A 17006-nucleotide genomic window follows, 5' to 3' on the forward strand; every position below is an offset into this window, starting at 1 on the left:
CAGAGTAATAAAATATGCGGAATGCACATCTTAAGAATGCGCGTCTACCATTTCCATCATTTGGTTTAAAAATTCCTTTGTGAAAAATTTCGACTCCCAAAATGGCAGACAAGATAGGGGCGGTTAAGTTCGCTGCGCGTTGTGCAAGAGGATCTATTAGCTCTTCGTCATCAAAATGTGCTCATTGCACTAAGAAAAGTTTTGTTAAACAGTACAGGTTACCAATCAAAATGTCATGTAATATACACTACTTGTGACTGGTTCCCTGTATATTTTTCACTAAGCAGAGGGATCTGTCATTTCATAAAAATGGTCTATCTCAGTTAAGTAAATTAAACGATCCAGCAATATCTTTCTGGAACGATCCAGCAATATATTTCTGGGAGATCTGTTTTACATTTTGTTGATTAGCTACAAATTAGCTACAATTCTTATTCTTGTTGATAAGCTACAATTTTAAAAAGTACTGTCACAACTTGGCTTGCAAAATAAATAAGAGTAAGTAATTTTTAGCTGTACACAAATAACATAAACATGCTTTTTAAATAGAAATAAATACTTGACAATAACTTTTTAATAGCACACCGATTTTGTCCAAACTGTTAAAATGTTTTACGGCTTTTGTACATTGGTGAGGATAGGTTAAGCGTTGAATACTCAATAAAGGTTTTGTATATATATGATACAGAAATAAGTAGAGATTACTGAAAAAGGTTTTTAAAATAGCGAGAACCATTTTCACTAAACTCCTTGTATTTATCTCCCAAGATTTTTCTATTCAGAAAAAAACACCTGGATCAATACTTCAAGAGAATATAAAGTTGACATAATCTCAAAAAAGAAAAGAAAAAAAAGTACACATGGGTTAACAAATACACATCTAGCAGAACCCATTGTGGTTTCCCTTCATGTGCAGTAGTATCCATGACGCTAAACATATTAATAGCATGCACAGCATGTGACTATTCTACCCTAAGATACAGCAAATACAACAGATACAAATAAACAACCTTGCCATTCATTTATTTGAAATATTTACAGGGAACCCTGAACCTGGCAGGCAGGCAGGCAGGCATGGCATATGACATTAAAGCTTTATCTTTATTCACTGGAATACATTTGTAAATTTACATTTTCTGGGTGACTTATCGGGACCCATTTCTATAGAGCTGCTTAAAAGGTAGCTTAGCTCAAATTGATGTTGCTTTACCAGCCAAAATACATTATGACATGTGCCATCTGTGAGTGGCTGCTTTGTTTTTTGCTCTGCAGCAATGTAATTCGGCTTTATTTAACGGCTCTATGAAACTGCGAGGGCCTGGTATTTCCCAAAATGTCTCAAAACTTTTCCCAAGTTTTGAGCCAAAGATCATACTGTATCATTGTCACTGGACTTTTCTAAATTGAAACACATGATGCAAGTTTGTCTTTGAGATGTGACCTTGAAAAAAAACTAAAAAATGTAAAACAGAGGAGGCAGCCTTAACCTTGAACTGATCTTAAATTACTTTGTTATTTCAAAGATTTATGAATAAATTTGACAACACGAATGTGGCAAACACTTAACAGTTTCAACATGATAATACCCTTAAGTTGGTCTCATTTTTTCAGCTTTAATGCTGGAAATATAATAGGCCTACACCAAAGCATATCGAACAAAGTTTTGGCTGAATATTCTCCTTCCATTTTCCTTTTTCTTCCACACATTGATATTTACAAAATGTATATTGCTACTTTAATCATTATTTTGAAGGCACCGCAAACTAACTTGTTTAGAAATCATCTTGATTCAGAAATTGATTTTGATTTTAAAAAGGTTCCTCAGCTGTCATCTACTGGATACAATAACAAGTCCTTGATATTAACTATGTCCCAAAGTGGTTGAATAAATACATCAACATTTAATTACATATTTAACAGTGAGTGTTTCCTTCAACTTTCAAGAGTTGTTGAAAAAGCGTCAATTATGAGTAGACCTTGCAGCCAAAGAAAGCTAACTCTCTATGCAGGATTTACATTTTTATTAACTACAAATAAGGTCATTGAAAAACAAACCTTTGCTTTGTCGTTCACCATTGTTGACAAAAATCAAGAAACAAAAACAGGAGACTTCATCAAACCAACATAACTCGGGACAAAATATGTTGATAGTTTCTGCTTTTTACAATGCACCCTTTAGCAACGACAGCACCTATGAGCAAAACTATTGAATTAATTGGCCTAGTTTTACAACGCTTACTGCTTACCAAATGCACTTTAGCTGAATGTTTTATTCCATATAGTGCTGCACACCCATATATACAGCAAGCTGCATGCTGGTTAGCAAGTCTTGCTCGGTGACTTTAACAGTATGAAACCACTGTGATTACATACAGATGAAGCTAAATCTTCTCATTTCTTAATGAGAAAAAAACCTGACATGAAATTGAATTTCTGTTACAGAAAAGAAGAAGTTTTTTTCATGTAGGCCTAAACTGTTTTCCCAACTTTCAACCTCATTTTGGATCTTGGACTGAATCAAGGATGATACAAGTAATTATCAGAAGGTGGACTTATAAAGTGACTATATTTATTTACACAAAATGCAATATAATTATGATTGTCTATGCATAATTAGGAATACAAAATCATTACTGTCGACGCTTACAAAACAAACACTTTTGTGTCACAGAAAGACATTTTTGTGAATACAGAAATTGAAAAAAAAAAAATCAGTGATTAAGTACTCTTTTAAATCATGAATACAGTTAATCTCATCAATTATTATATGAATACAGTTAATCTCATCAACTATTATAAGGAGTACTATATTTCTTAATAGGATATTTACAAATGAATGACTAAACAGTTAGATAAAGACATTCTGGTCAGGCAAGTGTTCAGATAGATATTCTGGTGGTCGTTTAAGTGAGTCATGACTACATGTTCCTATTGCCTCCTGGGTGAGATCTTTCTGTCTTGCTGCTTCTCAACTTTGGAACAGCCTTCCTCACAACATTTGCTCTGTTTCATCCCTAAACTCTATTCAAACTCCCCTTAAAATTCACCTGGACAATTGCCTTCAATGGTTATTTGAAAATTAAGACAGAAAGAAAGAAGTTAATTACTCTAGCGGGACCTTTAGCACTTAATAAGCTGAACAGCACAGGCAGCCAAGGACAGCACCTTGAGTGCAGATACAGCAGGAAGTTGTACAGTTCGGAGAAAAAAGTATTAGCTGTTGGAAACTTCTTTCAAACCAATAGGACACATGGTATAAATGCAAACAAATAGTTAATGGCCTGACATTGCAACCCTAGATAAGAGACTTTCCTGAAGGCTGAAAATCTTGCAAATATAGCTCTGTAACATTCTTAAAGCCATTATACACTTTCGGTACAGAAGCAACAAAAAAAGTTCACAGATTTACAAATAATTTACAGGGTTTACAGAAGGTAATGGTGAAAGACTTCTCTTGAAATATTGTTCCATGAAATGCTTTACTTTTTGAGAAAACATTAAAAAAATATCAATTCTCGATAGCGAGATTACGGATTTATAGTAAACACAATGTCATGACACGGCGAAACGTGCGGAAACAAGAGTGGGTTTTCCCGACTCCGATGACCGATTGAGCCTAAATTTTCACAGGTTTGTTATTTTATATATAAGTTGTGAAACACGAAGTGTGGGACTTGGACAATACTGTTTACCGAAAGTGTATAATGGCTTTAACAATGTAACAGACACTGCCATATTACATGGCTGCCTTTTACTGCAGTAAAATGCCTCCAGTTATAAACACAATGCTGAAACTAAATTTCACTGGCAAGTTAACCACAAATTAGCAATTAATAGTGTAGTTAATAAATACAGATATAAACAAGCACACAATTAAATACTGATTGTCCAACATGGCCATTAGTCTAGGCAGCCAGAACTTGAAAACATTGGTAATGCGGACTGATGCCCTGAAAGAAATTTTGTTTGTTTTTCCCTTTTTAGAAGAAACATTAAAACCTAATGCGACTTTTTGCTACTGGTATTTAGACTAGATATTTATACGGCAGTAGTGCACATGCAATAAATTAATAGTGTCCATAACAATAGTGATATAGATAGTGATACAGACTGCATGTACTACACTGGGCCAGATTACAGCCGCGAACACTAAAGTTGCAGAATACAGACAAATTAACCCATAGCAACACCAGTCAGCAGCAGAAATGCCATGTAGTTTACATTGCTGAAGATAAGGGCCCAATTTCATGAAGTCTGTTAAGCAGAAAAAGTTGCTCTGAAAAGTCAAATCTTGGTTGGCAGAAATGGGTAACCAGTCAAAATCATGTACAATTTACATTATTGTGACTGGTGCCCAACTCATTATTTGCTTAGCAAAGAAAGTCATTGAGAAGTATTTTCTGCTTACACTGCTAAAAATAATTTTCTTGAAAGAAGAAACAAATCTTATGTCAAGAAAGAAATTATTGTGTAACTACCTAGAAACATTTTCTAATAAGCTTTTTAGGAGTGACAAATTTTTTTTTCCCCCCAAAATGTTTGTTCGTTTTTCTTATTTCAGAAATAGAATACCATTGTTAGCAGTGTAACAGCTTCATGAAATTGGGTCCTCGGCCCATTCTCACAAAGTTGCTAATCAGAACAAAATTGCTAAGCATAACGCTCTGCTAAACACCTTTATGAAATTTGGCCCTGGTGATATTTCGCTTAGCAACTCTACGGTCGATTCACTACGATTAATCACAATCTGTGGGTATCTCTAAGCCTGGATGGAAAGTAACCTGTGTGTTACGATTCAGACTGATAGCCGGGAAGAACACCCCTTTCAGACCGGTGAACGCCACAGGTCCCTGCCTAGAATCATTAATATAGAATCTCAGGGTGTGTTTATTGAGGTCCAGTAGAACCCCGACCACCGAGCCGACGTCGATCCCTCCTTCAGTCCGGTCGGCGTGGGCGTTGTTGTGGATGAACCAGCTACGGTTATTATCCACGTACATTGACCATGACTTGTCGTCTTTACCAAGCATCATGTCCTTGGCGGTGTCGAAGCGAGCAACGCCGAACGCAGGGTCGGGGTGGTTGTCGTAGCGGTCAATGGTGATCTCCCAGTAGTGTACCCCCTTGGAGAAGCCGACGTTACCGAGGGTGACACGTTCGTCGTACGTGTTGCAGGTCAGTGTCATGTTGTCATTGGTGAAGATGATATCTGGGTGGGCTGTCCGAGGGTCCGGTTGAAACCATGCAACTGTGACAAAAACAAACAAATAAACAAACAATCCATATCAAACAATCATACTTTGTTATTTTCCATTCATATTGCTAACGCCTGGGCCCAATTTCATAAAGCTGTTAAGAAACACGTTGCCTTGGATCGGACGAGTTGGTCAAAACAAAAGCGTTTGTAACCGTTTTTTATAAAATGCACATGGTTGGAAAGATGTTTTAAAAGTAGAATACAATAATCCACACAAGTTTGCCTCGAAATTGCGTGGTTTTCCTTCTACTGTGCGAACTAACATGGTCGGCCATTTATGGGAGTCAAAATTTTGACCCCCCATAAATGGCCGACGTGTTAGTCGACAAGGTAAAAGGAAAACCACGCAATTTCGAGGCATGTTTGTGTGGATCATTGTATTCTACTTTTACAACATCTTTCTACCCATATGCATTCTATAAAAAACAGTTACAAATGCTTTTCAAAGACCAACTCGACCGATCCAAGGCAACGTGTTCCTTTAAGAAACAGAAAATTCTGCAGAGAAAACTCCTTGTCCTTGACCAAGCAAGAAATGATCAGGGTACCAGTCACATGGATGGCAACTGTATGGCATTCTGGCTAAGCAAGTTTTTGTGCTTACAGGCTTTATCAAATTGGGTCGAGAGTATCCAGGGTCCGAAAACCCTGGCTGCCGCTTCCCAGCTTGGATGTGATCCCTGGCTACACAACAGCTAACAATTATATGGCTTCTGACTGGCACCCATGAACAAAGATATTGACTAATAGGGAGACCCCCACCATAGGGCTGGATAACTCAGTTGGTAGAAAACCTATACCTTAATCTGGAGGTCAGTGGTTCAAGTCCAGCTCCAGTCAATTTTTTCTTTGTTCAAACCCAAATTATTTGAAAAATAAGCCAGCACAAAACAATTCTGGTACCATGTCATGTGTACTAAGATACACTTGTTGCAATTATAAGTTTCTATCTCTGAAATGTTTTTGGATTTATACCTTCTGCAGTCTGAAGACAAATGCTCTCACTGTAGTCTCCTTCTCCAGCGTGATTGTACGCCTTGATTCTAGCATTGTATGTTGTGTCAAAATGGAGACCATCTACAGTGCAGATTGACTCTCGGCCATAATACACTTCCTGTTTAAGTCAACCAATTGGAACAAAGACGTTTATTAAAATCATGAAATTCAATACAACACAAGGGAGTGTATACACTCATAGTATGTAGGCCTACCTTTATTAATCATTTAGTTTATAAAGTAAAATTGGCATAACATCAATCAATCAGATTTTTCCCCAACCATAATAAATAATTAATACTGTCATTTTAATTTAAAATATTTTAGGTAAACCAAAGTATTGAATGATATTTACAAATAAAGACCTTAAAAGACAAAATTATGAAGAGTGAATTGTAAAACATCACATACAATTTTAAACTATAATAAATTATGACAAAAAGAACAATATCACTCCTGAAGGAGGAGCGCAGCAATGTAAACATTAACTCAATTATTGTATAGTTGCTGTCTAATTATGATTCAACAAACAATCAATGCACATGCAACAAATAGAAATACACAGTACAAAATGGCACTACTCCAAAAGAGTCAGAGCTAAAAAAGGAAAACATTTTACATCACTTTAAAACACAATAAAATAGATTGAAGATTGGGGGGGGGGGGGGTTGCTGTGGAGTAATCAGAACAAGCATTAGAAGATAAAATATTCATGAATGAAGTGGTAATTCTAGAAGTATAGTTGCTGTCTAATTACGATTCAACAAACAATCAATGCACATGCAACAAATGCAACAAATAGAAATACACAGTACAAAATGGCACTACTCCAGAAGAGTCAAAGCTAAAAAAACAAACATTTTACATCACTTTAAAACACAATAAAATAGATTGTAGATTTGGGGGGGGGGGGGGGATGGGTGTGCTGTGGGGAAAATCAGAAGAAGGATTAGAAGATAAAATATTCATGAATGAAGTGGTAATTCTAGAACGAACCAATGGTATAATTTATGCATGCACCAGCAATCATCAAGAGAATGCTGGACTGTATCGCATGCTCAAATCTATAATTGATTAGTAATTTCATGATAATAACAGCCATACTGTAGCCGTTTCTTATAGAGCACTTTTTGAGACAACCCAATCCAATCACTTTGACATGATTTAATGCACAACTCTTCAATATACAAACTAGAAAATGCAATGGTAAACAGCAAACAGAAAATGTGATTTTATTTCATTTTAAATTCTTTGTAAGTGAATGTACTTCACAAAGAGGAAACTGAAACCATTCTGCCAGGAGTGGAAACCGTCTTAATGACCAACCTTGGTAATATCTCAGGGTCTGTCATCAATTTGTACTCTCATTTTTCAATACACACATTTTCAAAATAGTTCCCAGAGCCAAAGCAACACATTATAGAGCCAAATCAAAAGCAACAGTTTCAGCTCTTAGCAAATGCAATAAAAAGTATGATAAATTAGCTCCAGAAGTGACTCAATAATTCTCAAAGAGAATAGGCCAAATCCAAACTGGTAGCTGCGACTATGGCTGTTGCTAGGAGTGTTGCTATTAAGACATCCCATATTTCAATGCATAATGATGTGGTGATCCAGCTGTAGCCATAGCCAACAATTTGAAGACATCCTGCTAAATGCTCTTTTCAAAACCTCGGCTAGAACTCTTGCTCTGGGCCCAATGAATACATGCAAAATGACAAAGAAGTTAAGGGCATAGTTAAAAAGGGTTGATAGACTAGTCATTTTGAGTCACAGCAGCATGTTAAAGCATAAAGACAACTGAGACAAACATAAATATATAAATAATGGTTTTTGCTGTGCATTGTTGTTTGTACAGGTAGTTTCACAGGATAATTGTCACTATAAAAACATGCAAGCATGCAACTGTCTTTCCAAAAAAAAACCAAGAAGAAAGTGCCTTATACTATAGTAGGACTTTCTATACTGTGTTTTTCAATATCCAATGACACACAGTCAAGAAACAAAAGGATGATATCAGATGGTTGGTTGTAAAGATTCATGCTTCAAGTAAAGGCAAGCAACAGTCCACCTTTAACCTACCCTAAACTCCCCATTGTTTCCATCATCAAGCTCCAATACATAGCCTTCCACCCAGCTGGATGGGTGTGACTGCCAGGCTATGGTTACGCTATTATTCTCAGCACTGCAGTTTTCTGGCATGATGATTGGTGGATCAGGCACTGTGGGAAAGAAGAATATGACGAGACACACAATAATGAATCAATGGAGAAAATATAACACCCCCCCCCCAGGTATCGCACAAGGCCACTAAAAACAAAATTACTTGTTTATATCCCCCTTGTGGAGGTTTGCAGAGTTCCCTTGATGGCAAGATCACAAAGACAGAAATACTCATTAGTAAGTCTTGTCTCAAACTGTAGTGATACATATTGAATTTGCTGTGCATTGTTTGGACATGTAATATTACAGGAAAATAATCACTAAAATAAGCAAGCAAGCAACTGCCTTTTGTAAGAATGATTCTATGGAGAAAATATACCCCCCCCCCCCAATGATCACACAAGGCCACTCAAGAAATACTCAGTTTATATCCCCTTGTGGGAGTTTGCCGGAAGATCATTAAGACAGAAATACTCATCAGTAAGCCTCGTCTCCAAAGAAAGTCAACACCGGGAAGCAAGGTTACTTATCTCTAATCTTTCTCCCAATGATAAAAGCAGGTTTATCATACTGCTTTATTTGATAATAAAAGGAATATAATCAAACCGAATATCAGTTGAGATTCATATTTTCCTTTCTCGTCTCCACAAGGAGTTCAGGCTACAGTTTTTATTGATCATCGAGTTAATAGCGTTGTGATTATTCAGAGAGGAGGTCATTGCAGGTAAGAAAGTAGAACAAGGACAATCGGTAATCATGACTCACTGGGGGGAAATGATTGAGTACAGACAAGGTAACGTTATACCTGTAGAGACAACAAATCAGATAACGCATCTCCCAGTTGTAACAATCAGGACTCAATTTCATAAAGCCTGTAAGCACAAAAGCTTGCTAAGCACCGAAAAAGTATTGCTTAACAGAAACTGGTTACCAACCAAAACTACATTAAGTTTACATTTTAGTGACTGGTGCCCACATTCATTTTTTGCTGACAATTGCTGAGCAGGGTGGATACGTGAGCATTACAAGTCTTATTATTATTAGTAGTATTTTGATGCTTAACATCTTAATGAAATTGGGCCATGATAGTTTGGCTGGTAAGTTTTTCTGGTAAGCATAATTGAAAAAAAAATACGCTTGGGTACTTTTTGTGCTTACGCAGCTCCACGAAACTGGCCCTGGTAGTATCTCTATTATTTGACACAAACCCGGCCAAATTACATGGCACTAAATTAAAAATGGACCCAGGATGAACTACAACAGATTTTCAGGGCCATTCAACGAGAAAAATACCTTTCATCTCTTTGAAGTTAAGCCGTTCAATAGCCCTTAATACCGGCCCGCTATCCAGCGTCAGATCAAACTCCGCATCCACCCGATGCTCCAAGATCATCTCCTTCTTCCAAGACATCTCGGTGTTGCGGACTCTATTAATCAATGCGCCAGACACCTATAAAGATGATATAAGACGTAGTGGATGTATATTAACCCCGTGTTTAGGTGTTGAAAGATGAAACACAGCCCTGTTCTAATCTTCCTCTACTGATTAAGGTATCTACACCCCATGGATGTAAATTGTAATGTGTCAAACAGATGCCTCATGGGTGAGGCTAACAAAAGAGGATCTCTTGTTTCAGGTTTGAGTTTATGCAGCTCTGTTAAAATTTCCAGCCATCATTAAAAAAAAAAGAATTGTACACAATTCTAGAATTCTTGAATGAATACTTCTCAATGGGATTGAAATGGGATTGAAATGAACTGAATAAACGAATCCTCCTGTTATATGTACCAAGGAGAATGTCATAAAAATACCTGCATAAATAAAAACAACGGGCGAAACTTTTGAAATTACATAATTAACTTTAAAAAAAATATTAATAATAATAATGAAAGTAACTTTCTCCAAAGATGACTGAAATTCAACTGAATCTGTTATAAGGGAACGACTCCTTGTTATATAAATTTGTGTAACAAGACCTCCAAGTGTTAAAATGACCTACCACATCACTTCACATTTTGAGACAAAACTGTAACATGCCCATAACAAAAGTTAAAATATAAACTGTTTGAGCAAAGACGACTTATTTTACAGATTTGCTGTATACCTTGGATGCCAAATAACAACATATTGTGAATATTTCTATTGCCATTTCAGATATTGTGTGGGTGTTTTATTGTCCTGCACTAAACTGAATAAGCTGCACCTAAAAATAGTGTAAAAAATACTTGTAAACAAATTTTAATTTTTTTTTTATCTGGAATACTCTGCTAGAAACCGCGGAATTCTATCTAATGGCCGCTTAAGTGCCAGCCATCACAAAGAAATGTTCATGTAACTTTATACCCGGTAGAAGATGCTACCTAAATCAAAACATCAATTGCCTATAGATAAACAGGTATCTCATTACAAACCCTCATATGAAACATGGTGATGGGGAATCATTTCAACGTCTGTGACTATCGGATTTCATGACCTGGTAATAACTATCTAGAGAGAAACTCAGTATAGAGTCATCTTTATGGTGTACCGCTAGCTGCGATGATTTGTTATTGATGAGTCACTCATTAAAGACAAATAACGTTGTCTCTTCTCTGAAGGCCATTGGCATAATGTCATACAGCTGCTTAGCAGAAATTATTGTCAAGCAGATTAATTTTGATTAGTAAATAATGTCTGGTACAATGACTTGTTCAGTAACAAGTGAATAATGCTCAATTGTTGAATCAAGTGTTGCTATGTCACATGGTTCTGAGCATGCTTTTTCACTGCAACCTTTATATATTTAGTCTGGTATCCTTGTGCCACACAACATTTCATGTCTATAAATACAATTTCTGTAACAACTGAAATATGAAATTCAGTTTTTAGATGTGGGAGGAAAACTCCAACTGGAGTAAACCAGCACAATTTGGACAAACATGTACTATTCAGAATAATTCTGGATGGCCCCTTATGTAACTAAGAAACATTCTGCCTCCATTTCCCGCCTTCGTGCATCACCCAGCTAATCCTCCTCCACAGTACTTAAGCAGCATGCAGCATCAGAGTCCAGCTTTCTCCAGAAGACGATCAGAGCATACTGATCGAAACGTCGAGTTGAAACCAACGGTTCTTTTCAGAACCACCCCAACTCATTAGAGATAGTCATTACATGGTGTTACCGCAAACCTTTCTATATCGTATTTCCACCATGCAAAGTTTCAAATCCTACTTATCCTGCCTCTATGTGTCAAAGAAACAATGGATACAGTCTGAGGAATTCAAATTGAGCACACTTGTGACCTAACAAGGCATTGCAACAGTAACACAACAAACAATGAACAAAACTTTTGTTTTAGTTGGTGTACTGTTTCTTTCAAATGCTGATAGTACTGTTTTTAAGGGGAGGGGGGAGGGGAGCACAACCCGATCACCCCTTGACCCCAAAAAGTTGTCTTTCTTCCTTTGGCATTCATAACTTACCATGAGAAATGATGCTGGATCCTGTTCCTTCATGACTTCAATAGCGTACTCCAATAGTCCGGTAGTCTGCTTCAGTTTACAGCTGCACTGTCCAATGTGATTCTTGATCATCTTGGTCTTGAACTCGCGCTCTCGTTGCACCTGAACAGGGGAGGAAGGAACCAGACAGGTGTAAAAATCACTGCAGTCATTTTGTTTTTAGGTTACATTATTTGGTATAATTATGATTTATTTCTTAATTATTATTGTTCTTTTTTTTTAAGGAGTTTGATGGTAAGTTTTTCAGAAAACTTAAAGACATAAGGAGGTTTTGAGAAAATCCTGAAATAAGGAAAATTCCTGAGAAATCAGGATTTTCCTGAGAAATCTGATTTTTGCGGAGGGCATTATATATATAATATGCAGGATTAACAAGTCTTGATATCCTGTTTGTGGATATCATACTCCAGAATCACTTATTAAAATAACAGGTGAAATATTAGGGCAATTATTTGTATTCTTTAAGCACCCAACTACACAATCATTGCTAACAAATGAGATTGAAAATTTCAGACAACTACATGTACAAAGGAAAATGTGTAATGCTGACTGATGCACAAATGGGCTATTACATTCAAGCCAAAATAAACATGCATTCACGAATACACAACATGGCATTTATACACATATTGTACCTTCATGTTGGAAGAAAAATAAATCAAAACATTTTAAGAATCTGTCCAACAGGTTACAATCAAACACAAGTTCAACACAAATAATTCAACATTCATGCATCACATAAACACCAAAATGAACGAGACTCACTCCTCTGTTTCTAGAATAAAAGAGGATTCCTATAATAGTATTTTGCTTGTGAATCATCTTATTAGTCACACAATTAGCTCTGAAATTAATATTACAAATGTGTCATCTGTTTTTTCCTCTTCTCTTAATTTGTGGTCGTTAAGATAGATTACCCTAGTAAAGACAAACGGAGAAGCCTTCCATATCACAAAATTGATATCTTTACAAAGGCAAATGGGTTTTCTTTATGTTTAATTCTAAATCTATATTGAGACATGACAAAAAAATGGGAGAGATTGTTGTATGCAATAACGATTATTGCTATTCATCACGCAGACTGATGCCTATTATCTCAAGTTTCAATTATGGAAATAATAGTGCATTGCCTTCGCAAAATGAATTGCGGCGATGGGGTTTTAATTCTTAGCCAAACACACTGCCCAGCCCTCCTTCTGTCCATTAAAAAACATAAACGTCTTTGTTTTTCTGCCCAAGACCGTTCTCATAACCTAGCTTCCACCCCCAAGGGGTTCCAAAAGGATCATCAGAACAAAAGCGAGTATTACTGTTCTCTCTCGCACATCCCGTGTTTACCTAAAGACCGTGGGGACTTCATTAAAATACACTGGAAGAAACGGCCACGATGAAACTTATTGAGTACGCTTGTCACTTAATATTACGCAAATATGTTTATACTGCCGGCCAGTGGCATTCACCGCCAATCCATACTGAATTTGTGATTTAAACTGGGCAAGTTTTTTTTATATTTGCGGCGTAGATGTTTTATGTGCACAAGGCAAAAAAGGCTGAAAGTGACAACAGTTCTTAAGTGGGTGGTTCAGTTACTGCACTTGATGAAACTGAAGGGTTGGGGGAGAAATTTTCTTTTTGAGGGGAATGACTCAGAACACGAAGCAAGGAGTTGTCACATCTATCTGTTGCCTTACACTAGACATCAACGCCACAAATGAAATCTCAAAAAAGGAGATTCAATTCACAATTTCGGGGGCGTCATTCTAGATTGAACTGGGAGGCATGTCAGCCAAACCTCTCCGGCTTAAGTCTGTTTTGAATGTGGGCGAAATTAAAAAATCAAATCAAATTAACTTTTCATCTTCGGTGCGATTGATTAGAGCACTCTGACAAATACTTCCTTATACCGGGAGCAATTTCAATAGTACCAAATTGAAGGATATTGGTAACTATGAATGATAAAATTCATTCAAGGGAGTTTGACATCATCTGAATCTAGTTTCTATTTTTTTTTTTACCTTCCATCTGATATCTCTTACCTCAGATAAAAAAGCTACAGTAAATGAATAAAAAAAAATATAACAAACATTAACAATAGGAAGACCATACTGTATGACCTTTTACAACATTATACAAAAGGGCCACGGAGCCTGGCTTGTTTGTACACAGCTCAAATTTGAATCTTACATTTTATGGAAATTGCAATGTTTGATTTTCATCAACTTTTAAAGGCAGTGGTCACTATTGGTAATCACTCAAAATAATTATTAGCATAAAACCTTTCTTGGTGACGAGTAATGGGGAGAGGTTGATGGTATAAAACATTGTGAAAAACGGCTCCCTCTGAAGTGCCATAGTTTTCGAGAAAGAAGTAATTTTCCACGAATTTGATTTCGAGACCACAAGTTTAGAACTTGAGGTCTCGAAATCAACAATCTAAGTGCACACAACTGGTGACAAGGGTGTTTTTTTCTTTCCTTCTTATCTCGCTAGTTTAATGACCGATTGAGTTCAAATTTTCACAGGTTTGTTATTTTATGCATATGTTGAGATACACCAACTGTGAAGACTAGTTTTTGACAATTACCAATAGTGCCCACTGCCTTTAACATGAAGAAAGGGGCACATCACAAAACTGAGGTTTATCAATCCACCACAGAAAATCTTCTGCTGAAATCCTATTAATATTCATGAAGTGGCATATGATTTCTGCACAAATCACCGATAATTAGTGGATTGCTGCAGTATAAACCCAATACAACTTTGCACAAAATCCATCATAGAACACTGACTGATTTCTATTGCTTTCACTAAAATGCGACCAACAAATCCGAGGTATATATTAAAAGATGTTTTTTGTACAGTTTGTTTATTGAAATTAGAGGGTGGAAATTGGTTTAGTCTTCAAAAAGAGTAATGATGTTCGCTTCAGTGAAAAAAAGAAAAAAAGAAACGAGGCTCACAGAATATAAACACATTACTGTGCAATGTATATTTTTCATACCCATAAAACACTCCCTTCCTATAAACGTGTCTAAAATTTGTAGATAACTTTTTCCTTTTATGATGGTCGTTTCACCGTCATTGGACAGCTAACAAAGCACTGCCCATTTCCACATACTTCAAATTTTGACAGTCGTCATAAATCTGATACACAGCAAGTCAAATAACTCTCAAGGAGAAATCCAGAGTCAAGAAAAACATCCCAAAGCAACATTTTGTGGTCAGATTTCTGGGAGATTGAGAGAGAGAGAGAGTAAAAAATCCCTACAGAGAGTTTGGTCGCCACAAATAACCCAGACATTGGCTCCACAAGATAAATAGTAGTTGGTGACTTGAACTCCTCAAGGATGTTTGAGGTTCTCAATTGCAACCCAAGGACCGAGGTTTTCTGGTTAATGGAATAACTCCCTTAAAGCTCTTTGACAAGGGTTTCAATGTTTTGGATTGAGGTAAAGACCTTATTTGTCAACAATTATTAAGCATTTTTCAATTATGGTGAGGGGCAACTTTTAGATTGCTTTTCGGACGCCTCCTCCATTAGTGGCCTGGGGATATTTTAAAATAATTTCTTTCTGATTGGTACAATGCTATTTCCTACTGAAATAAAACAGTATTTTCAGTGAAAACAAAAACCCAGAAGAAAAAGCCCATTCCAATCAGCCAATCTACACATCTTAATAAAAATAAATACACCAGTTGATCGTCCTTGTTCTTTTTAAGAGGATGAGGGCCTCTTAAAGTTTGATTATGTTTTTCTTGGGGAATTTCTCTACTTGACTTTGCTCCAAGATAAACACCACTTATGTTGGAAAAAAACCTGGAATTTAGACCCCTTTTTATAGTCCTAATGTGGTGACCTCAGTGAAGGCTTTTCTTGGAAATTTCGTCTTGATAAAGTTACCGAGTAGGGCCTTTATGTAGTGCCAGTTTTACATTTAAAGTCCAGTCACAAAAACACTTTTTTTTTTAAATCTGCTCACACAATCTGTAGATTTTGTGAACCCTGAAAGACTACATGTATGTGTGGTTGAAAACTGAGACCAAAAAGTTTGTTTTTTCATTTATCTGCTAAGGAAAGTTGTCAGCCAATTATTTTCAAAACTTTCTACACCTTCCTTTGATTTCTTAAATAAAAACAATTTAAAGTTGTCCCACTCTTTTTCATGAACTCATGATTAAATAATGCTCAGAAAAATATTCCCTGAGAAGACTCAGATGAAAGTGATTGCTTGCAGTCATCTTTATTCCATGGATATAGGAATAGAAGTGCAGATCCAGCATTAAATAAACACTGCAAATACAAAGTCATCATAATTATGCAAGTGAAGGTGCAAGTCAACACGCCTCGGTGCCCCCAAGAGAGTTTCTGCCTCCTGGAAGGGCATCCTGAATTTCACTGATCAAATGTTGGCATACCTGTGCAGTCTCCAATGGTCCCTAATGGTTGCTGACGAGTATTCATGCTCATGTACAAGGTGTGCTTTGAACACTAGGGTCATTAGGTATTCTGTGCTGAGACATTCCAGGGAAAGACAAGTGCAATGTCAGAACTAGACTGTCCCTTCAGGGTTATCGGGAGGTAAAGTGTACATGGATAAGATTAGACTTTATGGACAAGTCGTTATTTGCCGTGGTTATAGTCGAGTCGCGGAGATGGCGTAACAACACTCAGCTCTCCGTGAGAGAAGACTGCTCTCGTGAGACCACAGCTCTCGCGCGAGGCTGCTGGTTCCCGACTACTCCCCATAGGGACTGCAGTCGCAGAAGAAGTTGTTTTGCAGAGGCAAGCAGTCGTGCAAAAACATCGTCCTTGTCGGGAGATTTGTGGAGAAGAGTCACAATGATATCATTGCGACAAACATTTGCAACTTGTCCACAAGTCTACGGCAAGATGGGCTTACTACTTTTCACTTCAAGGTGCTTTCAATTGTCTAGTGTAACAATAACACTAACTCCCAAAATTCCCTCCTCACATGGTTTTCTTTGCTCGTTTTTTTTTTTTAAGTTTGGTGAATTCAGCAAAAATACAGGGTGCTCATCCTATCAATAGCTACTTACATGTATGGATCAGAGATAAATGTGATACAC

The 17006-nt window shown here is 36.8% G+C and overlaps 1 protein-coding gene across 4 annotated transcripts in view; it reads right to left on the reverse strand.

Annotated features, from left to right (window-relative positions):
- Positions 1-1086: 1086 nt before the first annotated feature.
- Positions 1087-17006, reverse strand: part of LOC139947360 (E3 ubiquitin-protein ligase TRIM9-like) — a 63003-nt gene continuing 47083 nt past the window's right edge. For all 4 annotated transcript variants that reach the window (XM_071945285.1, XM_071945268.1, XM_071945275.1 and 1 more), the window contains 5 exons: positions 11880-12020; positions 9710-9866; positions 8336-8475; positions 6233-6371; positions 1087-5248 (listed from right to left, as the gene is read on the reverse strand). In XM_071945285.1, the coding sequence (XP_071801386.1) occupies positions 4737-5248; positions 6233-6371; positions 8336-8475; positions 9710-9866; positions 11880-12020 (1089 nt within the window). In that variant the 3' untranslated portion in view covers positions 1087-4736. The remainder of the gene's footprint in view (positions 5249-6232; positions 6372-8335; positions 8476-9709; positions 9867-11879; positions 12021-17006) is intronic.

This window comes from Asterias amurensis, chromosome 1 (assembly GCF_032118995.1).
Source record: "Asterias amurensis chromosome 1, ASM3211899v1".
In the NCBI taxonomy this organism is placed as follows: domain Eukaryota; kingdom Metazoa; phylum Echinodermata; class Asteroidea; order Forcipulatida; family Asteriidae; genus Asterias; species Asterias amurensis.